This window comes from Anopheles bellator, chromosome 1 (genome assembly GCF_943735745.2).
Source record: "Anopheles bellator chromosome 1, idAnoBellAS_SP24_06.2, whole genome shotgun sequence".
Lineage (NCBI taxonomy): Eukaryota > Metazoa > Arthropoda > Insecta > Diptera > Culicidae > Anopheles > Anopheles bellator.
The window spans coordinates 40006813-40033721 of NC_071285.1; the positions used below are offsets into that span (position 1 = coordinate 40006813).

The 26909-nt window shown below is 49.9% G+C and overlaps 4 protein-coding genes across 5 annotated transcripts; all 4 read left to right on the forward strand.

The window, feature by feature from the left end:
* The first annotated feature begins 1974 nt into the window (after positions 1–1974).
* Positions 1975–7373, forward strand: LOC131216392 (probable multidrug resistance-associated protein lethal(2)03659). The gene is made up of 9 exons (XM_058210872.1): positions 1975–2297; positions 2364–2948; positions 3014–3403; positions 3470–4575; positions 4678–4769; positions 4853–5174; positions 5244–6292; positions 6361–6507; positions 6578–7373. Exons 1-9 carry the CDS (start codon positions 1975–1977, stop codon positions 6650–6652), a joined length of 4089 nt encoding a protein of 1362 aa, XP_058066855.1. The 3' UTR covers positions 6653–7373.
* Positions 7374–12467: 5094 nt separating this feature from the next.
* LOC131214987 (myrosinase 1-like) lies at positions 12468–19072 on the forward strand. The gene is made up of 6 exons (XM_058209346.1): positions 12468–12774; positions 16631–16859; positions 17169–17741; positions 17807–18118; positions 18307–18545; positions 18644–19072. The coding sequence occupies exons 1-6, from the start codon at positions 12698–12700 to the stop codon at positions 18894–18896; spliced, it is 1683 nt and encodes a 560-aa protein (XP_058065329.1). The 5' UTR covers positions 12468–12697; the 3' UTR covers positions 18897–19072.
* Positions 19073–19396: 324 nt separating this feature from the next.
* LOC131214988 (myrosinase 1-like) lies at positions 19397–24269 on the forward strand. 2 transcript variants are annotated; one of them, XR_009157054.1, is made up of 6 exons: positions 19397–19481; positions 19553–19757; positions 19818–20295; positions 20372–20460; positions 20519–22047; positions 22122–22372. XR_009157054.1 is itself a non-coding variant. In XM_058209348.1 (6 exons), exons 2-6 carry the CDS (start codon positions 22423–22425, stop codon positions 24189–24191), a joined length of 1503 nt encoding a protein of 500 aa, XP_058065331.1. In that variant the 5' UTR covers positions 21233–22047; positions 22122–22422; the 3' UTR covers positions 24192–24269. The 2 variants fall into 2 exon arrangements, 1 of the variants encoding a protein (XP_058065331.1); XM_058209348.1 differs by lacking the exons at positions 19397–19481; positions 19553–19757; positions 19818–20295; positions 20372–20460 and adding exons at positions 22535–22739; positions 22800–23277; positions 23343–23431; positions 23490–24269 and having other exon boundaries at positions 21233–22047; positions 22122–22451.
* Positions 24270–24710: 441 nt separating this feature from the next.
* LOC131206346 (myrosinase 1-like) lies at positions 24711–26644 on the forward strand. Its single transcript, XM_058198870.1, has 4 exons — positions 24711–24754; positions 24808–25588; positions 25654–26201; positions 26266–26644. Exons 1-4 carry the CDS (start codon positions 24720–24722, stop codon positions 26429–26431), a joined length of 1530 nt encoding a protein of 509 aa, XP_058054853.1. The 5' UTR covers positions 24711–24719; the 3' UTR covers positions 26432–26644.
* Positions 26645–26909: the final 265 nt, after the last annotated feature.

Here is a 26909-nt window from a genome sequence, read left to right on the forward strand (position 1 = left end):
CTCTCAGAACGCGATGCATTCTGTGGAAGGCTTGTGCAAGGATTCGTTCGAAATATGCTTCATTTGATTACACTTCCTCTGAATTATTTCGATTTTTTAATAACAACCTTGCCCTTTGCATGCAAGGGACCGGCGTCATACAGGGGAAGTACCTTCTGATATTGATGAAACGAATATTGATTTGTGTTTCACTTACGTGCTAAAAAGAAAAAAAACACCTTCAATGAGGATATATTTCCACCGGTATGCGTTTTATCGCGCCAATGGATATATTTAGCGGAACTCTTTACCCCTCTGCGCCGGCCGGCTGTTCATTAATCGGTTCGAACTTTGCACGATTGCATGCAGCGGAGTGCTATCAAAACCCATCAATGGTTGGACAGCGTTGAGGTCGCATACCTCTCACTGTTTCCCTGCTCCGTGGCCAGTATGTTGTAGGAGGTCAAATCAATCACCGTAACCGCGTAACTATCCGTAACCGTTGTCGATGCTGGGCCACGCCACAATGTTGATGTGTCCTGCGACGCCCGGTGGATGCGCTTTCATGTTCGAAAGAGGTTAGGTTCCAGAACGCTGAAAGAGTGCACTTTTGTGGCCTCCATCGGAAGAACGCGAACCTCTGGAAGCTAAAACTTTGCACCGGGCAGCAAGTTCAAGGAAAGGTGGTGCGCCACGCGACTACGTTACGTTATTGATTTGGAAGTTTCACTTTCACCGTAGTTTACCTGGGCTTGCGTTCCAGGGTGATTCATGAAACTTATCCTGCAGAAAGCTGCTCGAAGGGCTTCACGTGTACTTCCTGCCGTTATGTCTTCCGGTCGAATTGAAGTGGCTTGTACCGCTTGTGATTCAACTCGATTAGCACTGGATTATGATGTAGCTGATGTCGATGATTGTTTAATCTGCCTTTAGCCCTCGAGAGCACTTGGCAGAGCTCTCATGACCAGATCGGAACGATAAGAACCATGGTAGCTTCCGGTGGTCCTCGTTATTTAATGTGAAAAACTGACTTCTGTAGAGCAACAGCACCATGTTGCGTGTAAGAACTGTCTGTTTGCCTCCTTGCAGGTCTTCAGTAGACCGTGAAAATGTAGCGTTTTTGTTTTCGGAAAGGTCATCTCGGCAGACGAGCTTGGAGTTTCCGCTCGAACACGCACGACACTAAAAGAAACGTTAAAGCACCAAAGGTGTTTGTTTATGGTTTTTGGATGCCTGACCAGTGGCTGGCCGCCACGATGTGGCCGCCTTCACCGCGATTCTTACTATTTACCGGACAGCTTTTCTGCTTCTCTGAAGGTTCTTGTGGCAGACCCTTTTTCGGTTACTTATTTTAAACAAAATTGCCTTTTAAAACAATGGTTTTCCGTTAATGTAGTAAGGTCTCTCCTAGGAAGCAGGGTTCTTAAACAACATTTTAACACAACGGTGTTCGCTGAGCAAACGGTTGCTCCAATGGTTACTGAGAATTAAAGCATGGTGCATGAGGAAAAACAAATCTTTAGAGCAGGACAGACCTTAGAGACCTAACCCTTGGCGCATTTTCGTTGTAGTACCGTCTTTATGTTCTGTATCAATGAACTCTCTCTCCACAAGAAAACAGTGGGCTCATCTTAACTTCACCGCTACATTTTTCCGATAACCTTACCAATGACCTTTTCTGTGCAGTGTACTTCCCACTGATGCAGATGTGAAGCGTCAGTCCAAACACATTCTGTGTTCTGTCCATGACCAGCTGTTTGAAAGGAGGCAGGCTCTTCGACTTATCGGTGCATAAGGCTGGCGTTCGCGTTATCAAACTGCAGCCAGTAATCAGCTAACCCGACACCCCGAGAATGACCGACACGACGTTTTGTGTTCTATTTTGTGTCCGTGTTTAATCTGCTTTTATGACCGTTTATTATCGTCACCTAAGACTCGCGTTTTCTTTACCGTCCTCTTTCCTAGGGCGCCGTCGTGTCCGTGTAGTGTCCCGTGATGGAGGGACTGAAAGACAAGGATCGTGAGCTATGCCCCCGGCAGAAGGCGAATGTTTTGTCGTACGTCGTGTTCGGCTGGACGATACCGATCTTTTTCAAGGGCTACAAAAAAGAACTCACCACTGACGATCTGTACCAACCGCTGAAGGACCACAAATCGGACGGACTCGGGAATCGGCTCTGCACGGCATGGGAAGCGGAACTAAGCAAGGCACGCGCGAGCGGCAAAGAGCCGAACTTGTTGCGGGCCGGTAGCAGGGTGTTCGGTTGGAATGTGGCCAACCTCGGGCTTATGCTGTTTGCAATGGAGATGCTGTTCAAGTGAGTCCCACTAGCCCGTCCGATTCGACCTCATTTACCTACCGTGCCTCTTTTCTATCGTTCTAGAGTGACGCAACCCTTCTTTCTGGGTAAACTGGTGGCGTACTACTCGCGCCAGCAAGATAACGACATCAGCGAAGCCTATCTGTACGCGGCCGCCGTCGTGCTGTGCAGTGCTATCAACGTTCTTTTCATTCACCCGTACATGCTCTCACAGCTCCATCTTGGCATGAAACTGCGTGTGGCCGCGTGCAGTATGATCTACCGGAAGTCACTGCGATTAAGTAAAACTGCCCTCGGTGACACGACGGCCGGTCAGGTGGTGAATCTCCTATCGAATGACGTCGGCCGCCTCGATCTGGCCGTCCTCTTTCTGCACTACCTCTGGTTGGGGCCACTCGAGACGATCGTTGTGACGTACCTGATGTACCGGGAGATTGGAGTTTCCGCAATCTTCGGGGTGATCTTTCTACTTATGTTCATCCCGCTGCAGGCGTACTTGGGAAAGAAAACGTCCGTGCTTCGGTTGCGTACGGCGCTGCGGACGGACGAGCGCGTTCGGTTGATGAACGAAATCATTCAGGGCATTCAGGTGATCAAGATGTACACCTGGGAGAAACCGTTCGCTGGGCTGGTGGCGATGGCTCGCAAGTAAGTTTCATTCATGACTGTGGGAACCAGCATGCGAGTATTAATGTCCTCCCGTGCCTTTACAGGAAGGAGATCAAAGTGATACGCTACGTGTCCTACATCCGCGGCATCCTGCTCTCGTTCATCATGTTCACGACGCGCGTCTCTATCTTTATCAGCCTTGTGGCGTACGCACTGCTTGGTGAGGTTGTGACCGCGGAGAAAGCGTTCGCGATCACGGCGTACTACAACATCCTGCGCGCCACTATGACCATCTTCTTCCCGCAGGGCATTGCCCAGTTCGCCGAGGCGCTCGTGTCCGTGAGGCGCATCCAGAAGTTCATGCAGTACGAAGAAATCGCAACGGTTAACGGTGTGTCGATGGTGCTGCCGGACGAACGGGACGACAATGTGTCTTCCAGTGTGTCGACGGAAGGGCTCCCGCCCGAGAAGGGTGCGGCACTTCCGAACAACCGGCTAATCAAACACTCCGAATCGGATGGGCTGAAGGAGGAGTCCGGTGCCGGGGATGATGGGGTCAGCAAAAACCACCTGTCGGAAGCGGGCGTACAGGTGGAGAAGGCAGTGGCCCGCTGGGACCCGAAAGCGACCGAACTGACGCTCGATGGCGTCGATCTGCACGTGCAGCCTGGTACCCTTGTGGCCGTCATTGGTCCGGTTGGATCGGGCAAATCGAGCCTCATCCATGCCATTCTCGGCGAGTTGCCCCTCGAATCGGGCAACATTCGGGTGAACGGTCGAGTGTCGTATGGTTCGCAAGAACCATGGCTCTTTTCGGGCACCGTGAGGCAGAACATTCTGTTCGGATTGCCGATGGATCGTGAACGGTACCGGCGCGTGGTGAAGACTTGTGCTCTCGAGCGCGATTTTCACCTGTTCGCTAATGGAGACAAAACCATCGTCGGTGAGCGGGGAGTTTCGCTGTCCGGCGGGCAGAAGGCACGCATTAGCCTAGCCCGGGCCGTTTATCGACGGGCCGAAGTGTACCTGCTCGATGATCCACTGAGCGCCGTAGACTCGCACGTTGGCCGCCACCTGTTCGATCACTGTATGCGTGACTATCTGCGTGGCCGGATCGTGATCCTGGTGACGCATCAGCTGCAGTACCTGCAGAACGCGGACCAGATCGTGGTTCTGAAGCACGGACGGGTGGAAGCGGTCGGTACGTACGATAAGCTGCGCGAAAGTGGTCACGACTTTGCTCAGCTGCTGGCGGCACCGTCGGGCAAGGAGGACGACAGCACCGACACGGAGTCGTTCAAACGGTCCGGTAGCCTGTTCAGGCGCCAGAACAGTGAATCGAGCGTCGATTCGAGTGGTGGCCCCGAGGCTGACGCCCCGGAAGCGAAAGCAATCGGGGAAAAGCAGAAAGAAGGTTCGATCGGGTGGGATGTGTATCGGGCATACTTTCGGGCGAGCGGTGGCTACTTCGTGGTGTCGGCCATTCTGTTCATGTTCCTCCTGTCGCAACTCTGCGCTTCCGGCGGTGACTACTTTCTGACGTACTGGGTTAACAAAGTGGAAGAAAGTCCCGAGTCAGTGGACAATTCTGCCGGAGGGGAAGGACGCTCCTTACTCGAAGACCTAGCTGCCAATGGGACCGCGCTGATGGTGAATGGAACCTCAAGTTCACCCAATGATCTGTTACCAATGGTCGAACCGACACCGATGAGTGGAATTGCACAATTTTTCTCCTTCGTCCGGGAGGCGTTTGCGTCGGGCAACGAAGATGAAGATCAGTACATCGACATTTACATTTTTACCGCCCTTACGGTGGCAACTGTGGTCATTACGCTCGCACGTAGTATGTTCTTCTTCCGGGTAAGTCATAGGGTGGCTACAAGTTCGTCTTGGCTCTAGAATAACGAGGAACCAATTACCTTCTCTCCGTTTCGAATTTACAGACAGCAATGAAGGCATCCCGTAAGCTGCACGATGCCATGTTCAATGGCATCACGCGAGCCACGATGTACTTCTTCAACACGAACCCGTCCGGGCGAATTCTGAACCGCTTCTCGAAGGACATGGGCCAGATCGATGAGTATCTGCCGAGCGTTACGGTGGACGTGATCCAGATCTTCCTCTCGCTGATCGGTATCGTCGTGGTGGTGGCGATCGTTAACCCGTACAATCTCATCCCGACGGTCGCCATTGGCGTCATATTCTACTTTATGCGGGCATTCTATCTACTATCGTCACGCAACATAAAACGCGTCGAGGCCATCAGTGAGTCTCCAGGAATGGTTTATAAGAATCCACATTCGCATTAAATCCGCACCTTCTTGTTTTTCGCAGCCCGATCGCCAATCTACTCGCATTTATCGGCTTCACTGTCCGGTTTGTCCACGATCCGTGCGTTTGGCGCCGAAAAGGTTCTCGTGCACGAGTTCGATTCGCACCAGGACCTCAACAGTTCGGCCTTCTACCTGTTCATCTCCACATCGCGTGCGTTCGGCTTCTACCTGGATGTGTTCTGTGTGATCTACATTGCGATCGTCACGCTGACGTTCTTCATTAGCGGTGACAGTGGCGGAAATGTGGGGCTGGCCATCACGCAAGCCCTCGGTATGACGGGAATGGTGCAGTGGGGTATGCGTCAGTCGGCCGAGCTAGAAAACACCATGACATCGGTGGAGCGTGTCGTCGAGTACGACGACGTAGACCCGGAGCCGGCACTCGTGTCGGAAGGGGATCGTAAACCACCACCAGACTGGCCCGCAGAGGGTGGCGTTAAATTCGACAAAGTGTCCCTCCGTTATGCGCCCGACACGGACAGTGAGCAAGTGCTGCGTGATCTAGAGTTTGAGATTTCGCCACGCGAAAAAGTCGGTATCGTGGGTCGGACCGGTGCGGGTAAATCGTCCCTCATCAATGCACTGTTCCGGCTGTCGTACAATGGGGGGTCGATCGTAATCGATGCGCGAGATACGCAACTGATGGGTTTGCATGAGCTGCGCGCCAAGCTGTCAATTATTCCCCAAGAGCCGGTGTTGTTCTCGGGCACACTGCGTTACAATCTCGATCCATTCGACGAGTACCCGGACGAGAAGCTGTGGCGTGCTCTGAAAGAGGTAAAACTAGAGGAAGCGGTTAACGAACTGCCTTCGGGGCTATCGTCGAAGATCAACGAAGGTGGCAGCAACTTTAGTGTCGGTCAGCGGCAGCTCGTGTGCCTTGCACGGGCCATTCTGCGGGAAAACAAAATACTGGTAATGGACGAAGCGACTGCCAATGTAGATCCGCAAACGGATCAGCTGATTCAGCAGACGATTCGTGAAAAGTTCAGCGACTGTACCGTGCTCACGATAGCCCACCGGTTGAACACGGTGATGGATTCGGACAAGGTAGCTTGTGTGTGACTACTAAAATTAGGGAACGACCGATTCATTCCGCCTATGCTTGTGTTTTTCAGGTCCTGGTGATGGATGCCGGCCGATGCGTGGAGTTTGGTACACCATACGAACTGCTAACCACCGAGGGTGGTCCCAAAGTGTTCTATGGAATGGTGAAGCAAACTGGCAAAAGTACTTTCAACACACTTCTCAAAATCGCCGAGGAGGTAAATGATAATTCTTTGTGTTATTAAACGAATTATTAAGCACTCTTAATTGCATCTTTTGCACACACAGACTCACAATCGGAAGCATCAGCAGATCAAAAAGCAGCTAGCAGAAGCTACGACAAAGCCGACGGCGACGAACTGAGTGCAGGATTGCTGGTGGCCTGCGGCCTGAAATCTCGTAAAGCTCCCGTACCTCCACTTTAACCCTGAGTTCTGTCGGGTATCTCGAAGTACCTCGTGTGTGCAGTGGAGTGGCCTTAAACTTACGGATAAGTAGTTACTGATCTTTTCATAGGCGTATTGTTCAGGGAAACACATCCATCGTGCATTGCTTGTTTTTGTTATCAAGATAAGGAAAAAGTTTTCTTTAAACCATAGTTAAGCCCGCGCTTATGTACGTGCATGTTTGACGTACGTGTATGTTAATGTTCCACGGAGACTACTTAAAGACATTATTTGTTGCTCTAGTACTTAAGGTGCTAAAAGTGTGTAGAACATGTAATTCGAAGGAAATTCGAATTAAATTTCATTACATAAGCGACAACAGTGCACGTGGAGTCGTTTTATGATGCTGTGGTTAGTGCCTTAACATTTACCCTACCGAGCCGTCTACGCAGGAACTAAACTGCTAGTCAAGTGCTTTGGTGGAAAGTTCTATAAGTATTAACTTACAATTACTCTCGGTACTTAAATGAAATTGTGCTATCCTTGAAACCGGTAAATAGTCACTTTTGGTATCTCCAGATTTTGCAAGAACTTTCCCCCTAAGAACAATGGCAGCATTAGGAAGACAAGGGACAATAAGTGTTCGTAGCACTCGAAGTGCTGAAAGATGTTGAAGCACCTCATCGTAGAGCTGAAAGAAGCACCTCATCGTTATTTAAACAAAGTATACAAAATAAAAATACAAATATGTACCGAAAGTGAATGGATTTGAAACGGAAAACTAGTATTTTTTGTGATTTACAGTCTTTCAGCGGCAGCATAATGGCGGGGTGTTGTTTCGCAGTGTTCATTGTTTAATTCACTGTTCTCTAATGCAAGAGACGAATGTTAGGCGATTACAGCTCAAAGTCTCTATAATACAAAAGAAAAAAAACTCTAATGCGTTCTCTAATGCGTTTACGGTACGTTCTCTATACTTTTCCCGCCAAAAATGGTTCGGAATGGAACTTTTCATATCTGTAATTGCGCCAACCGCAGTGACACAAAGCGGATTCGAGTGGAATTTCGATGCGCCACGGTATAATACAAGCTAAGCAAAAACTTAACCATCGAAAACCTTGGCCGTTTCAAACAACTGTAAATTCTTCCTGTCCCTCACGGAGGGTTTCCTTAGCACTGGGATTCGGTTTTGAAGGTCCCTGAAAATAAACAAATCGAAACAACCAGAAGCCAGCAGTGAGCGATTAACGATGGCGGAAGCTGTGTTCTTTAGCGGGTTAATTCAAAAGTATATTTCTTATTTTTTTTTGTTACAGTAATTCTTACGCAAAAAAGAAGCTCATTCATCGACCTTAATGCGTGGCGGCCACCGTTTTACGATCTCTCTGCGTTTTATGGTTGTGATTATGTTTTCGTGCTCGGGAAACAGGTTTACCGTTGGCAACATTGCTCAGATGAATGGTTTTTGTGCCTTTCTTTTAAAATAAGTAATAACTACATTCGCTCGGTTATCGGTAGGAACAATTCAGCTGTTTCGGAATCCATCAACCACGTTTACTATTTTTAAATGCCTTTTTGGAATCAATTTATTATTAGTTTATCATATCTGTAGCCTCGTGGGCATTGCATTGAAGTCAAGGTTCAAAAGACTTAATATTCGTAATGTACAGTGAAATAGCCTGAGTAAACTAATGTTTGACGTCATAGCTATGCAGCATAAACCGGCATGCGGCAGAAGGGCTATAATTAGGATATCGAGCCGTTTGGTTCAACGTAATATTGGACATCGTTTTTGTTTGTAATCCTTCAACAATTGGATCGGCTTATCGGAGTTTTTAAGTTCTTCTATCTTTAGCGTAGTTTTCTGTTAGGGAGGAGCAAATTTTCATTCCTTTCTTTTGACGGATCCATGCCGTTGTAACGAGTCGGGGCGAATGGCCTCTGGTCGCATTGTTCAGTTACGGGAACCCGCCTTCAAGGACCTTCGTTGATCTTATTTTACATTGTGCACAACGAGCCGCCAGTTGGTACCAGACTTTGTCGGCTCCGTTCTGAAGAAGGTGTGTTCGAGAACGAAGCTGATGTGGGCATAATTGCTGAGTAATTACACCCATAAAACGGATACCGTAAACATCGCTGCGTCGCAGCCCCACAGCAGTTATGTTGATAGAAAAGAGAGAGAGATCATTGAATCTCAAGCAATGACGGTAATGAGAATAGTATGAATTTGCTTTTTAAATACTAGCCGCCAAGCTTCATTCCACCGAAAAACGATTTTCGGAAGTTATTAAAAAAATGGCGGAACTGCTGACGGTTTTTTTTAAATATTCGATGTACGATACGATTTGATCGATGAACGATTCGGACGCACTTTTACATAAAAGGAGATTCTCATGTGAACGTGCATAATTCGTTCTGTGTACCAAATTTTTTTTTTTGCAATTACGTTCGTTCCGCTCTGTCCTTGCGGAGCACGTGTGTTCTGTCCTTGCGGAGCGTAATGTTTATAAACAAACACAAAGTTAGTCCATGAAATCGGTCAAATTATATGTCTCTTCGGAACAACCTTCAATTTGGAGTTCAACTGTTTGGGCCGACAATGAACGCACAGAGTCGTTACCATGGCAATCGCAGTCTGGTGGGAAGTCACGAAATTTCGCGCCATTCAGTGCTGTACTCGCCGCCATTGGCCTTCTACTTCCGGGGTACGCATAAAACCGGTCCGTGGATACCGTTGCTAAAATACCACTTTTTTCATAAAAACGCAGCTGGAAGTGTCACCAGAAAAATACGACAACACTGTTAATGCATTATTGCTGTGGCTGCGGCCGCGCACTGCCTACATTTCTGGGAATAAAATGTTACCGAATAGCTCTATTTACATCTGAGTCTGTGTCGATTGGCGCGAACGGTGCCTAGGCTCGATCTTTCCGTCTACGTCTTCGGTACCATCGCGGGGATGATCCATCGCAGGGACGGTGTCCTTCGGTAGGTCTGTGGTACGAAGGTCGGTTCCATCGTGCATCATCCGCATCGCGGATAGCAAGGATCTGACGCTGATTATCGTAATGATGATGATTTATTAGGGCACCCCCTCAGGGCAAGGTTATGGAATGTTGGCTGATGAGCGAATCGTTTGACAATTATTGATTAAATTGCCACAGGCGCCGGCACGTCAGGTTGCAGCGCTCATCAGAGATCTGAAGAAAGATAATTCAATTGGCCGCTAATCTGTCCGTTTAACTTCCATCTGCTGCGAGCGGATGGAGCCTTTTTGCATGTCGATATCACGATGTGCTTAGCCTCTTGCGACGCTCGTTGGTGTCTTACAGCAAATGCGGTTATTAACCTTTGCCGTGGTAATGCCAGTTCCGTTGCCGGTTGGATGCTGTGCTGAGAAGGAACCGCGAATGTGTCATGCATAAATTGATTGAATTTGTGTTCATTACCGACAATTTTACTTTTTTGCTCAGTTTGCTACACAGAGTACAGCTACAAAATGAAGGGCAGTAATGTGGTCTGTGAAAAGGTGCAACGTGGGACTGTTTACTGCTACATTGCAACTACAGCTCTGAAGTGATCGTACAGTTCAACTCATAATTGTGCATGTTTCCAGGGCGGTGTTAATTTCTTCTAGTTGCTTTGGAGATCGAGTACAGCAAACGACTACAGACAGACAGCATTCTCGGGTGTTCCTGGGTGGCCAACAGCGGAGGGCTTAAAAACTAAAAGTAGAACCCTTTATTGGGGGACAGTAACACGTTTCTGGCGCAATGCAAATACTAGCACCGGGCACTGGGTTGTCGGTTCGTTGTTGGGCTCTAAATTAGCCGCCAGCTAAGTGGCGGCGGCGGCGAATTAATAATTCCACTCTGCTTATCCGCGGCTATTGACGGGAAATCATTTGCGTGTTTTAAACATGCAACCTGCAACCAGGATATGTAAATACAGCCCGTTGGCCATCTGGTCCGTTCGGGCGATGTGTTGCTGAGTTTGGCGTCCTGCGTAGCTATTGAATATGGGCTCTGGTGGTGGACACTTCCGCCATCGCTGAACTGCTCAAAGTGCTGCAAGTTTATCAAAGCGTAATAGAAATAGGTTTAATGTATTTTTGCAATGGTTAGTAAATGTTGTCCGGGGAACTTCCAAACCACTAGTCCCTTTAACGTGCTACCGATCGCAGCGTATGATTAAGAGCATCACATTCGGGGAATTCTACCGGAAGATTTCTCGCCGGCGCGTCGCAGAGTTTGTAGTGAAGAAAGGGTGATTCACACAGGCTTGAGGAAGTTTACCGGCCCAAAACCGGCTTTCCTGAGGGGTATTGTGTGCGTGTTTAGAAGCGGTGTGATCTTCTCGATGTTCAAGAGGTAGATATTCCCAATGGTTCAGGTTTTCAACCAGATTCCCGCTTTGTTCGTGCTGCACATGCTTAATTGGTGGACGAAATGGCCGACCGGGAAAATTGGCTTCTACATTTTCTAGTAAATGATAAATTGTCATTGAGCCATTGAGAATGATAAAGTCATTGAGTTTGAGTTTTCTGTTATCTTTTCAAGATGATTTTCTTTTCAAATTTTTTTTTAGTTTTGATGTTATTAACGAAACGAAAAATGGCGAAAAAAAATTAAAACAAATTTTAAAACGTCAATGTTTTGTGTATTAAGATCGCAGAAATAGTAGATCATCAGGACGGGAAGTGAAGAAGAATCCAACAAAAATGTCATAATACATTAAGTAATCTCTTAGCCACCAGCACCGGGGACCAGCGGAACAACTTTCGTCCAGAACTAATGGCACGAGCCCTTCGATCCAATCCATCGATCAAAAAGCATCCCTTTCGAAAGCGTGGCCGTTATAAAAATAGATACCAGAGCCAGAATCAGAACTAGAGCCCTCCTTCGTCAGGCGATTTCAATCAATGGCGGCACTTACAAATGGGCGTTCCAGTAGTAGCACCTCTTTCCCACGATCATTCCAGTGGCGGGCGCACGCTTGGGCGCGTGTTTGCACTTATCTCGTGTCTAACATCACCATTAGGTGGGCTAATGTTGGTGGGGTAATACCGCACACGGTGATCGTTCGTCAGCAAGTGCCCCCAACTGGACGGCATCGAAACGGAAGTCGAAGGTTACCGAAGCAGAAGTCGGCTGAAGAGACCACAATCCGATACGCAAGGTCTGGCGGAGGGACAAGGTTGTAGCGATGCTCTGAGCGAACCACCGCTCTAGGCCCAAAATAGGCACCGCGCAAGAAATAAGGCCATAAGAACACGGAAAACGGGAATGGTCCACCACCAAGCAACCGGTCCGTTGACCTGTCAATATTTACTACAATTAGTGGGTCTACTACGCAGTGGCATAGAACACCATAAAAACGGTGGTTGAAATGAAATCATAAAGATAAAAAGATGGAACCGATATGACGGAAAGCGTCAGCGTCGATAGCTTGGTGTCTTGGCGCGCGGCGGAAGATTAATAGGGTGCCAGCGGTGCCCCAGGACGCGGCAACCTGTCACTGGAACACTCGGAGGGTCGCAAGTTGGGCACACCGGCCACGGCGATCGCGATCGTGCACGTTGTCGCGATCCCGGTGGGCGGCTCGGGCGGGGATGAAATCTCCCGCCACCACGGCTGGGTTCTGGTTTTTCCGAACCCCGTCGTCGTGGTCGTCGTTTTGTGCCCGTGAGATATAAATACGAGCCACCGGACGCTGCGGGCGATTAGTCTCTTTGCTCACCTGCAGCCAGCGCGAGCCGCGTGTCGATCACCGCGAGAGATCGGGGCCTCGAAGGCTCCTCGAGCTTCGGTGTGTGTCGCAGGCGCAGAACCGTGTGATTTGGTGGTTCGTTGTTAAGTTGCCCGCGTCCCAAATCGAAGATTCAACCGATATTTACCCTACGAAAGTCTTGTGTCTTGGGCGGGTGTAGAAAGAGAGACTTTTGCTAGTGATTTGAGCAGAGTGTAAAGTGTAAATCAAACCCGAAGTGGTGTGGTGCGGTACATTACATCAAACGAACAAAATGAGGTCGCCTCGCGTGAATGATGCTGTCCGTCACTTCGGCCGCCGTCGTGCGTTTTCAGCCACAGCAATAGTAGTGTAAGTGCCCGCGGGCTAGTGAATCGCTTACGGAGCCGTTTTGGAGGGAGGGCCACCGATTACGCGAGCTGCTCGGAACACGCAGGCACGCACGCACGAGTCAAGGGTGCAGGGTGAAGGTCTGACTGACGGCGGCGCCGGCTCGAACCCTCCAATTCCCATCAAATTCGGGCAAATTCTGCATAAATTCCAGTATTACAGTACTGTACCCAATTCCCTACCATTTCATGGCTGACGCACCTGTGCTACGACGTTCCGTTTCATGTTTATTAATTCTTCAATCTGTTCGCTTCACCGCACGTTATGTGTAATTTAGGCTTTAGACTTTAATTGAATTCAATAATCCCTTAAACGGCGGGCCGTTTTTTCTGTTCCCACCTTGGGCTGGCCGACAAAAGGCGGCCCATAAAGCCATCTTGCGATCGCCCATTCCCGCCATCGGGATAATCAACGCCGCTCGCGCCGACCCACGATCGTTGTGTCAAGAGCGATCCTCATTACCGCCGGTCGGCCGGCAGGCACAAGGCGAGATAGTCAGGTGTAATTGGCGTGTGGTTTCATGCCGACGGCAAGAGATTAACCTCTAGTTGGCCTCTGTAATTGGGCAGAGGCAGATGGACGTGCGTAGTAGTCGGAGTGTTTGTTTGAATTAACCGTTTTTCGTCGATCGGCGCGATCGGGCGCGAAAAAACCGAACCCGCCCCGTGCCGGACATTGTTTCTAGACCAAGAATCGTTGTGGATTGTTCTGCCTCGTTTGGTTTGCTACTATTTACCTCATTATTGTGGTGAATTTCGACAGCTCTTTTTGAGCGATGGTTTATTTTTAGAAGGTATCAAAGCTCGGCTTTCCAAATGCTGCGGATTTAGCAATCTCTTAGGTCACCATCCCCTACACACTTTCTTAGTTATAGTGAAGCAATAACGGCACGAAGTAACAGGTAAATAGCCTCCCAAATATAGAAGGCAATCGAGGGCAATAGTGTTTGGATTCCGAAGATGGGACGCAAAATGCATCGGATTCTATTGCACGACGTGTGGGTATTCTGAGCCCCAAATTGATAATATAACCTTATTAATATAACTACCGACCTGGAAATGAGCTTAAATGGAGTGAGCTTTTCGTTCGTTTCGTAAATTTCGTACACTTTTAGTTGAATATTCGCCCTTTCTGGAAATACGAGGTGTGTTCAAATATTTTTGCAACTGTTGAATTTCCCCGGGCTTCGTGGTTAATTACTTTTGGAGAACACAAAAATCGACGATAAGGCAAATCATGTCAGAGCTAAACAGCTGTCAAAAATTGACTGATAACTAAAAATGGTTGAACATTTTACCATAAGTCACTGATATGTGCAGCAATCTAACGCCACAAAAAAAATCGAAAATCAGATAAACGTTGCTCGCGGAAATTTAAAAGTTGCAAAAAATTTTGAACACACCTCGTAAGCTTTTAAGCGTAAGCAAATGTACAACGTCCCGATTCGTAAATTTAAAAGTTTTTACTAAATGTTTTCAATTTGCAGAATTTTTTAAAAATCCGAACACTGCAAAAAACATAGGAAGATCACTCTGAAAAAGTGAACTATAAAGAAACATGAAACAGCATAGAATTATTCTAAAGTCCTAATTCCAAACCACAGACCATCCAACGTGCGTCTCCGCATTCTCACCCAGCATCCAGCATCCGGATGACACGCGTTGCGATGGATGCCTGTCTGTCGGGGACAAGGACATGACCGACTGGAATAGTTATGAGTTTGTTTGTTGAACCAAAGACCTCTCGCGGGGGCACGACACGATAAACTATGCGCCTGTCAGAAGCGTGTCCTCTTACAACTCTTCTCATAAACTTAGTACACTGGCCACCGGCTGGTCACTCTTTGAGATAAGCAATTTGCCTCGGATCGACCGAGACTATCAATGCGAGTGCCGGTATGCGCGATCGTACAGTTCTGATCGGTGTCAGATTTGCTGGTTTATGCTCGCGGTGCACCGATGCGTGAGATTTTTAGTGCACCAGACACCAGACACGGAGATTGGCGGAGTCTTGCCGAACGGAATGGGGTATCAACATGCGAGGCGAGCGTAACATCAATCTTTTAAACGCTTCTTGAACGGCCCTTGAGATTAGCTGTTGATCGCTGTTTAATAGCCGTGGCCACCGGTTACCGGGCAGGCCACATATCCCCGAGACAAGCAGTCCACTAATAAGTCGCCCCGGGTAGCCTTTGCGCTGCGTAGCACCGTGGGCCTTCGCGTGGGATTAACGCTACCCTTGGCGCGGATTTTATGTGTTCACCAATTTAAAGCGGCCGATCGATGTCAGCCGGTGGATCCGGTTCGGAAACATCCGGTTCTGCCGTTGCGTCCTCCGGTTTCCGATTTCGTTCGCACGGCGGCGTGGCATCTTTTTCGATACCGATTCGTTTCGATTCCGGATTTAAATTACGCCAATTGCCGCTCCGATTGCCGGTCCAGTTCTGGCAAACGTTGATTTCAATCCAATGAGCGGATTATTGGTTTGCTCATTCGGTTGTGCCTTGTTTCGGGGGTTTTTTTTTACTCTGCGTACTGCGGATTAAAATATAAAATGGAGCAAAAATAAAATGCAGAACCTTTTATTACGCTTTAATCGAAATTTGAAATCCCATCCCATGTGGCGGTGTTTTACTAGAAAACCAAAAGTTGAGTGGTTTTTTCGAGTTCTCCACTCGCACATTCCACAGAATAACCGGTGAGGTTTCAGAGCGGGATTCGATATGTTTTAAACCCCGCTCGAACCCGGTGTCGCTAAGCGGAACTGCAACCCAGGCCCTCGGCCCTCGAGGCTGGCGAGCAAACCGAGTTTCCGTTAATTAGTGCATCAGGCTGTGACCTGGTAATGAATTTTTTGTCGGTCCCGGAACACGGTCGGTACGGGCGTTAATTATTGATGCCATAATTTTTCGCCCTGCCTTTCCCTGTCTCCCGTTGCGTAATGGTGTTATTGGCATACATTGCGCCATTTAGTTCGTGATGGAACGGCGGAATGGAACTGTTACATAAAAGTATGATGTTAATCTCGGCCAGCACCGTGTGCGGTACGAGTTTCATTTGCAGATCGTGAGTTTATTACGCCGATATAGTGTGGCTTTTGTGCCTCTGCAATAGTCACATATATTCGTTCAATTTAATTGACTTACATCGGGATGTGACATCGGCAAAGGAATTAACAGTATTGATGATCACCTGGGAAGCGTCTCAAGTGATAATCCTAAATGATCTGTCACTTTGATTGCCACCGATCAGTTAGGAGGAAGTACTGGCCATCGACACCTGCTACTGTCTGCCGATCCCTAGCACGACCAGTTTTCGGATAACACCGATCGTATCCATCCATTTGAATACAATCAATCACGCGGCTGGAAACGGCCGCTCAAGGAGGCTCGCCTCGAGATCCTGCACTGCTCGAGTGGGCCCTCGACATAGCACCTGGTAACTCAATACCCCCCCACGGTGCCCAGACCTCCCCTGGAGCCGGTTGATTTGGTTTTCAGATTTTACGACACAGTCCTACGCACGAATGCAAATCCTGCTGTGCAGCGGCGCGGCATTCGGCTTAAGGGAAGGCGCAGTAATTGGTGGGCCGAGCCGGCGGTACGTGGTAGCACCTCAGAAATAATTGTCCCCACGCACGGGCTAATTGGTTGTTGATTTAACGGGGGGCCAGCTGCTTCGATGGCATTCTCCTGTCAGCGCCACCTGGCGGTGGCCGCTAAGTAGGTTGCGTGGGGTTGGTCCATTCGTAGGTTTGTTGGTTTTGTGTGTCCGCGGTGTGATTTATTAAACTTTTAATTTCGATTCCTTCCCACCAGACTGACCCTGCTCGCCGCGTTGACCTTAGCGCGGACGACTGAGGGACGGTTCGCGCGCCGGTTTCCGTCCGATTTCCGGTTCGGTGTCGGTACGTCCGCGTACCAGATCGAGGGCGGCTGGAATGCGAGTGGCAAAGGCGAATCGATCTGGGACCGTATGACCCACCAGTATCCGGAAAAAATTGCCGACCGCAGCAGTGGCGACGTCAGCTCGGACAGCTATCACAATGTAAGTGTCTGGTTGATTAATAACGGTGCCCGGGGAGATAGTCGCGATGCAAGTCAGTTTTGTGCAATTATTGGTTCAATCAAACTATGCCTCCGGGGTGCCCGGTGATTAACGTTCATTAAGGGGCTCTAGGGTGGGTTGTATTGATTTATACGACCCATTGTGGACATTGGGTCAATTAAAATATTTCCAATACCTTGCTTTCATCGCGGGCAATCCCTGGATTCCAGAAGTCTAGAAGCTAGTCTATAGGGTCTTCTACTAACTTCCACTAACTCTACGTTTTGTTTGCCCTTTCTGGGCCACTAGTGGCGAAGAGATGTCCAGATGGTGCGCGAACTGGGTGTGGACGTTTATCGCTTCTCCCTGTCCTGGCCACGCATCATGCCGACCGGATTCGTGAACAGTGTCAGCAAGGCCGGCATTCGGTACTACAGCAACCTCATCGATGAGTTGCTGCGGCACAACATCACCCCGATGGTGACGCTGTACCACTGGGATTTGCCCCATCGCTTCCAGGAGCTCGGTGGTTGGACCAATCCGGAGCTGATCGAGTACTTCCGGGACTACGCGAAGGTAGCGTTCGAGCAGTTCGGCGATCGGGTAAAGATCTGGACAACGATCAACGAACCGTGGCACGTTTGTGAGCACGGTTACGGGGTGGACTTTATGGCACCCGCCATCGATTATCCCGGCATCGCTTCGTACCTGTGCGGCCACAACCTTCTGAAGGCGCACGCCGAAACGGTGCACATGTATCGACGCATTTTCCAGCCCAAACAGCAGGGCAAGATTGGGATCACGCTGGACACCTCGTGGCCGGAGCCGGCCTCCAACTCGGACGAGGATCGTGCGGCATCGGAAATGGCGGCCCAATTCTATGTAAGTAGAGCGCTACGTTCACGGAGGTCCCAAGCGGGGTTGTTCACGTCGGTTGCTTTCTGCAGCTTGGCTGGTTCGGACATCCCATCTTTTCGGCCACCGGAAACTACCCGCAGCTGATGATTGATCGAATCGACGCGATGAGCCGGCAGCAGGGCTTCGTCAGGTCGCGGTTGCCCAGCTTCACGCCGGACGAGATCGAGCGCATCAAGGGCACGGCGGACTTCTTCGGCATCAACTCGTACACCAGCATTTTGGTGCGCAAGAACGATCGCAACAATTCGGCCAACTATCCGGTGCCGTCGTTCAACCACGACATGGGCGTGGTGGAGTCGGCCGATCCGGACTGGCCCTCCAGTGGCTCCGTCTGGTTGCACGTAAGTAGCGAGCAGTGTGTCACGGTTGACAGCCGGGGGGCCACCAGTTGAAGATTGATGACTGTTCGTTAGTGGCCAGCGGCCAAGGACGCATTGTCTGCGACTCGTGCCTGGCCGTGAACGCGTTGCACATACCGTTGCACTCTGCCGGCATCCATCAAACGGTCTGGTCCCGTCTTTTCGCGCAGGTGGTACCGTCCGGAATGTCCAAGCTGCTGAACTGGATCCGCCGGGAGTACGGCAACCCGGTGGTGTACGTCACCGAGAACGGGGTGAGCGATCGTGGTGGAACTAATGATCTGGGCCGTATCGATTACTTCAATTCGTACCTCGAGGCCGTGCTCGACGCGTTGGAGGATGGCTGCAAGGTGGAAATGTACATCGCGTGGAGCCTCATGGATAGCTACGAGTGGAAGGCGGGCTATACGTGAGTGTCGTCCCAGGGACACATTCCACACGAATCGAGTGTGGGCTGCAACAATGTCGCAATACTAATGCATGACGGTCCTGTTCTTTCCTTGGTAGTGAAAAGTTCGGACTGTATCACGTGGACTTCAGTAGCCCGAATCGAACCCGCACACCGAAGGCGTCGGCCAAAGTGTACGCCAACATCGTCCGGACGCACCAGATCGATTGGAGCTTCCGGCCGAGCCCGGAGGTGATGATCCTGCCCCCGTCGCCGTACCAATCCGGTGGGGAACGGCTGAGCATACGGGTCCCGGTCATCTGCCTGCTGGTGGCCTCCATCGCTGCCCTAGTCAAAGCTCTGCTCTGCTGATGCTCAACGCGCCGATAACGGGCCCCGATACGCCTTGCCGTCCTACCTGTAAGAGATTTATTTATAAATGCTCCCTTGGAGCTTGTTCACTGTGTGTGCCCCGTGTGAGATAGGCTAGATGATAGGCTTAGATGTAGATTCGTGTCGTTCGTCTTGACAAACGCCATCAATAAAAACAAAAACATGAAAGTATTACAGCAACCATCCCCCTCGAAGCTCATTTGTCGAGATATGAATTTTTATTTTCTCCTTTCGAGCTATCGGTTGATGGCTGCATTGGTGTTATTGAAATTAAACATCAACGGCTTGCCACTCGGAATAGATAACCTATCGCGGTGCCGTACGAGTGTGCAGTCTGTTTAATATGGATGACTTGTTGATGTGAATATTAACTGCATACGTTGGCTGCTGGGTTGATTGAAGCGTATGATAAGCCTTGCTGAGGCCTGTCTTTGGAGCTGTCTGCGAGCGGAACATGTGTATAAAACCATAGCCAACCGGGCAGTGTCGAGTCGAGCAAGAGCGTCGGCAGATCGGATCGGGCTCAGGTGCAGCGATGAAAGAAATTTACACCACGATCCTCGTGTGGGTAGCCGATCGGTACAGTTAACGGAGTGCGTACTAAACAGTGTTGAGTGTGTTTTCTTCTCCTCTAGGGCTTTGGTCATTCCATTGGCCCAGGGCCTCCGACAGTTTCCAGCACACTTTCGGTTCGGTGTCGCTACGTCCTCGTACCAGATCGAGGGAGGATGGAACGAGGATGGTAAGGGTGAGTCGATCTGGGATCGGTTGACGCACGAAAAGCCTCACAAAATATCCGATGGCTCCAACGGGGACATAGCCTGCGATAGCTACCATCAGGTGAGTGGTACGAGTATAATGCCAGACAGCTGACTTTGACTGACCGGAGTCCTTGTTCAGTGGCAACGCGATGTGGAGATGGTCCGGGAACTGGGAGTGGACTATTATCGCTTCTCACTCGCCTGGAGCCGCATCATGCCGACTGGAATGAGCAACAATGTTAACGAAAAGGGCATCGAGTACTACAACCATCTCATCGACGGGCTGCTGGCCTATAACATTACGCCGATGGTGACCCTATACCATTGGGATTTGCCACAGCGCTTGCAAGAGATGGGAGGCTGGACCAACCGGGAGATTATCGAATACTTCCGGGAGTACGCAAGGGTTGCCTTCGCCCGGTTTGGTGATCGAGTCAAGTTTTGGGCAACGTTTAACGAACCGAAACAGACGTGCAAGGAGTCATACGAGCAGGATGCTATGGCTCCTGGATATGAGTTCCCGGGGGTGTACAGCTATCTCTGTTCGCATCACGTGCTGTTGGCTCATGCCGATGCTGTTGAAGTGTATAGAAAAAATTTCCAGGGCTATCAAAGCGGTAGGTATACTGCTCCAATGTGATTGTGGTTCAATGTGGCTACCTTGCATAACCTCAAAGGGATTTTTGTTCGTAGGAGTAATCGGAATGGTTGTTGACTCTTCGTGGAGTGAGCCCAACACGCCAGCGGATGAGGAAGCCTCCGAACGTTCCATGCAGTTTACTGTGAGTACCGAAGAATGCTTCAAAGAAAAAATTTTAACGAATGAGCCTTATTCTACAGCTTGGTATCTACATGCATCCGATTTACCACGGGAACTACCCGCCGGTGATGATCGAGCGTATCGGGAACCTGAGCGCCCGGCAAGGCTTCCACAAGTCGCGTCTGCCCGTGTTCACGCCGGAAGAGATCGCAAAAGTGAAAGGATCGTCCGATTACTTCGGGTTCAATGCGTACACCACGCGCCTGGTGTGGCAAAATGGGGACTCCAATCCGAGCCACTTTGTTGAGCCATCGTTCGATCATGATCGCGATGTGTATGATTACATCGACCCCGCTTGGCCGTCTACTGCTTCGTCGTGGCTCAAGGTGTATCCCCGAGGAATGTATAGCGTACTGCGGTGGATACGGCGCGAGTACAACAATCCACCGGTCTGGATCACCGAGAACGGAGTGAGTGATCGGGACGGAACCCGAGATTTGCAACGGGTTGAGTATTTCAACTCATATCTGGAGGCTGTTCTCGATGCGATCGATGATGGGTGTGATGTGCGAGGCTATACTGCGTGGTCGCTGATGGATAACTTCGAGTGGCGCGCTGGCTACTCGCAACGGTTCGGGCTCTACTATGTGGACTTCAAGGATCCAGCTCGACCGCGGTACGCTAAGATGTCGGCCAAAGTGTATGCGAACATTGTCCGAAGTCGCTCCGTCGATCCAGACTATCTGCCGGAACCGGACATTCTGATTCCTGACGGGGAGTGAGGTCTTGGCGTTGACAGCAGAAAGAAATCAAAAGAAAAATATAAATTGCCATATCTTATATTACAATTCAACATTTTGTGCTTTGTTGGTTGACTTAGGTACCAGGCAGTTATTCGCTACGTCTGTGGATCATCGACGAATCCTAGAGTAGCACCTCAACCGTCCTGCGTAGACTTCGCTCGAGTTCTTAGGCCGGACGCTAGTCACTCAACTGAGTCTTGTTGATCCGCAAAGTGCTTTCTCAAAAAAGAGTTGGAAACACAAGAGTAGTACATTCCTGTCAAACCATTCCGTCTCTATGCCAATATCGTGTGGCAACCATCAAAGTAGCCAAGGTTACTACACAGAATGGTGCAACAGCAGTACAGACCAAGCCATATTTCAGTTCGTTTCTAACCATCGAAATCAAACACATTAGTTCTGTAACAGTGTCAGACGAACCGATTTTTACACCGAAATCGAAATCTTTTACTTTCAAGTGAACTTCAACCACTACCAATCAATCCAGATAAGAACCAGTATAATGTGAATAACACAAACAGTCGAGTCTTGTACGCCGAGAGAATAGGTTCAACTTCAGAACTCCATAGACCGCGAAGCGTTACTATGGCTACAGCATTATCAGGCCCCACTTAACTTTGACGGATTTGTGTTAATAAGCGTTCAAGAAATGAGAAAAGTTCGATCTAAAACCTACTTGAAAGTAGTTATTATCAGCTGTGGAAGGATGTCTTCATCTCTTAAGTCCGGACTTCAATGTGTAAAGTGAAATGAGTTAATAAAAAGTAGGAGTGACGAGATCCCCGGAATTGGTGCCGAAACGAACGGTACCTCATACAAGCTCCTTCAGCACAAGGACGAGTGGTAACGCGCGCCCTGATGCTTTATTTTATCTTTTCAGGCCATTCGTTGGTGGATGTATTGGTGTTATTGAAATTAAAAATTAACGCCTTGCCACTCGGACTAGATAACCTATCGCGGTGGCGGACGAGTGTGCGGTCGGGTAAATATTGATGGGCCTCCATGTGGTTGCCCTCGCTTGATTGAAGCGTTTGATAAGCATTGTTGAAGAACGTCTTTGGAGCGGAACAAGTGAGCATGTCGGAGAGCGGAACATGTGTATGAAACCATAACCAAGCGGGCAGTGCTGAGTCGAGCAAGAACATCTGTTCATACAGATCGGTTCGGGCTTCGGAGCAGTGATGAAAGAAATCTACGCTACGATCCTCGTGTGGGTAGCCGAACGATTTTGAGGGACAGCCAGTTAACGGAGTGCGTGCTAACTAGTGATGAGTCTGGTTTGTTCTCCTCTAGGGCTTTGGTCATTCCAGTGGCCCAGGGCCTCCGACAGTTTCCAGCACACTTCCGGTTCGGTGTCGCTACGTCCTCGTACCAGATCGAGGGAGGATGGAACGAGGATGGAAAGGGTGAGTCGATCTGGGATCGGTTGACGCACGAAAAGCCTCACAAAATATCCGATGGCTCCAATGGGGACATAGCCTGCGATAGCTACCATCAGGTGAGTAGTACGAGCATAATGCCAGACAGCTGACTTTGACTGATCGGACTCCTTGTACAGTGGCAACGCGATGTGGAGATGGTCCGGGAACTGGGAGTGGATTATTATCGCTTCTCACTCGCCTGGAGCCGCATCATGCCGACTGGAATGAGCAACAATGTTAACGAAAAGGGCATCGAGTACTACAACCATCTCATCGACGGGCTGCTGGCCTATAACATTACGCCGATGGTGACCCTATACCATTGGGATTTGCCACAGCGCTTGCAAGAGATGGGTGGCTGGACCAACCGGGAGATTATCGAGTACTTCCGGGAGTACGCAAGGGTTGCCTTCGCTCGGTTTGGAGATCGAGTCAAGTTTTGGGCAACGTTTAACCAACCGACGCAGTCCTGCAAGGAGTCATACGAGCTGGACGATATGGCTCCTGGATATGAATTCCCGGGGGTGTACAGCTACCTCTGTTCACATCACATACTGCTGGCACATGCCAATGCTGTCGAAGTTTACAGAAAACATTTCAAGGGCAATCAAAATGGTGCGTATACTGCTTTTGTCTCTCCAGACGCTCCTTCTTAACTCCACGAAACATTTTGATTTTAGGTGTGATCGGAATGGTAGCTAATTCTCATTGGAATGAACCCAACACGCCAGCGGATGAGGAAGCTTCCGAACGTGCTATGCAGTTTAATGTAAGTACCGAAGAATGCTTCAAAGAAAAAAATCTGAGTAATGAGCTTCGTTCTACAGCTTGGTATCTACATGCATCCGATTTACCACGGGAACTACCCGCCGGTGATGATTGAGCGTATCGGGAACCTGAGCGCCCGGCAAGGCTTCCACAAGTCACGTCTGCCCGTGTTCACGCCGGAAGAGATCGCAAAAGTGAAAGGATCATCCGACTACTTCGGGTTCAATGCGTACACCACGCGCATGGTGTGGCAAAATGGAGATGCCAATCCCGGACACTTTAATGAACCATCGTTCGATCACGATCGCGATGTGTATGAGTACATCGACCCTGCTTGGCCATCGTCTGCTTCGCCCTGGCTCAAGGTGTACCCTCGAGGATTGTACAGCGTGCTGCGGTGGATACGGCGCGAGTACAACAATCCACCGGTCTGGATCACCGAGAACGGAGTGAGTGATCGGGACGGAACCCGAGATTTGCAACGGGTGGAGTACTTCAACTCGTATCTGGAGGCCGTACTCGATGCGATCGATGATGGGTGTGATGTGCGAGGCTATACTGCGTGGTCGCTGATGGATAACTTTGAGTGGCGCGCTGGCTACTCGCAACGGTTCGGACTCTACTATGTGGACTTCAAGGATCCAGCTCGACCGCGGTACGCTAAGATGTCGGCGAAAGTGTATGCGAACATAGTCCGAAGCCGGTCCGTCGATCCAGACTATCTGCCGGAACCGGACATTCTGATTCCTGACGGGGAGTGAGATCTTGGCGTTGACCGGGGAAACTGATTAAAGGTGCCAAAGGGAATACAAACTGAGAAATTATCTAATAATAAATCAATTTTATGTACTTCGTTTCGCTGTTCGAGCATTTCTTTAACGTTCGCGTTAACGTTCGCGTTTAACGCGTAACATTTAACGTTCGCCGTATAGGTGAACTGATAAAGATATGACAATTGAGGAGCACGACCTACCGATTGTATAATAGATTGCCGTTTGCGATAAGACGCCGGTTGGACGCCCCTGTTTTGCGGATAATGAACCATTATTGCATTGATTAGGCACACGCTGGCCCGCTGTCCAAGTGATAAGAGTAGTGAAGCGCTCCATCGGGGAGCTCCAGTGCAGGGCGAAAGATTATTGGCAAAAGCAACAGATAACAGTGATTGCTGTCTATGCTATCGCAAAAGTCGCCAGATATCTAGTACCGTACGAATGCCCGGTAGATATGGTTTTATAGCTACCTGAAGCTCCCGCGAAATATTGACAGTCCAACGAAGGCCGCCATAAATGATGGTGGTTCGCGTGGCACAACTCGCCGCACTGTAAGTGATCAACGCCACTCCTTGATTCCTGCTGATCCTTTCTATTCCCCCAGCGTGCTCGTGATCGCGAGCGTGGCCCAAGGGCAAAGAAAATTCCCTGCCGAGTTCAAGTTCGGTGTTGGCACTTCCTCGTACCAGATCGAGGGCGGTTGGAATGAGGATGGCAAAGGAGAGTCGATTTGGGACCGGTTGACCCACGAGCATCCCGAGAAGATCCTCGATCGAAGCAACGGCGATGTGGCGGCTGATAGCTACCACCAGTGGAAGCGTGACGTGGAAATGGTGAAAGAGCTCGGTGTGGACATTTATCGGTTTTCGATCGGCTGGAGTCGCATCATGCCGACGGGGATCGCCAACGTGATCAACGAGCCCGGCATCAGTTACTACAGTAATCTGATCGACGAGCTACTGCGCCAGGGCATCACACCGATGGTCACCCTGTACCACTGGGATCTTCCCCAGCGGCTACAGGAGATGGGCGGGTGGACGAACGAACTGATCGTGGACCATTTCGTGGCCTACGCCCGGCTTCTGTTCGAACGGTTCGGAGAGCGGGTCAAGATCTGGACTACGTTCAACGAACCGATGCAAACGTGCGAGAACTCGTACGCCAACGATGCCATGTCCCCGGGGTACGGATTTCCCGGTATTCCGGCGTACCTGTGTGCGCACAACATCCTCAAGTCACACGCCGAAGCGGTTCACCTGTATCGCGATCGCTTCAAACCGGTCCAAAACGGTCAGATTGGCATTACGTTGGATTCGGGCTGGTGTGAACCGGCCACCGACTCCGAGGCTGACCGTAACGCGGCTGATCGATCGCTGAGATTCAATGTAAGTGCTCGCGCCGGGTTCATGTTGTTAGCTCCTCTCTCACTAACGATCCGGTTGATCCTCAGCTCGGGTGGTACGCCAATCCGATCTTCTCCGCGACCGGCGACTACCCGTTGGAGATGCGAGAACGTATCGCCAGTCTGAGCGCAGCCCAGGGATTCCCCGAGTCGCGGTTACCCTCGTTTACGGCGGCCGAAGTGGAGCGTATCCGCGGGACTTCCGATTACTTCGGGCTCAACACGTACGGTAGCTCGATGGTGCGGGCCAACGATGGACCCGATAATGCGGCCGATGGTCCCTCGCACGGCCACGACACGAACGTGATCGGGTTCACGGATCCTAGCTGGCCGACGGCAGCTTCCCCGTGGTTGACGATCGTTCCGTGGGGGATGCGAAAGTTGCTCAACTGGATCCGCACGGAGTACGGCAATCCGCCGCTGTGGATAACGGAAAACGGTGTGAGTGATTTTGGTGGCACGAAGGACGATTTGAGGATCGACTATTTCAACTCGTACCTGGAGGCCGTGCTCGATGCTCTCGATGATGGGTGTGACGTTCGCGGGTACATTGCGTGGTCGTTGTTGGATAACTTCGAGTGGCGCGCAGGATACGTGTAAGTTGAGGACCCGAAGACGTCGGTCAGGAATTGCAAGCTTTAAAGTCTGTGGTGTTTCCAGGGAAAAGTTTGGGCTCTACTACGTGGATTTTGAAAGTCCGGAGCGAACCCGGTATGCAAAGGCGTCCTCGAAGGTGCTGACGAACATCGTTAGGACCAGGGCGATCGATCTTAGCTATCGTCCCGATCCTGATGTCTACATTCCGGCACCGGAAGTGGTCAACTAACATGAGTGAGATCAAATGATGGATAATAAAAAGACGTGCGGGTCTATCATTTGCTTCTACCATCGACGCGAAGTAAACAATAGCCCCGTGGCCAAGATACGGCTCCTGCAATCAATTATTGCACCAAAGATAAGGCTCCTGAGATGAATTCCTTAATTAAGTCACCACCAGTACCCGGATCGTCCTCTATCGGGCATCAGTTTGGCATATGAATTGGACACCTTCGGACAATAAACCACGACAGCTGATTATCGATAGCATTCTACGGCGGATGACACGTGCGTGATAGGCACAATCATCGGGAAGGGTGCCACACTTCAGGTTTATCACCCTTTTGGGCCGATTGCCACATCCCACTCACCAATTGGCATTCGGGTTGTGCGCTTGGTACTTCGAAAATGAAGCTTTCGTTGATCGTTTTCGTTACGGTGTGTTACGTAAGGTAAGGTCAGCTAAGCCTGCGCTAGCACTTCAACTC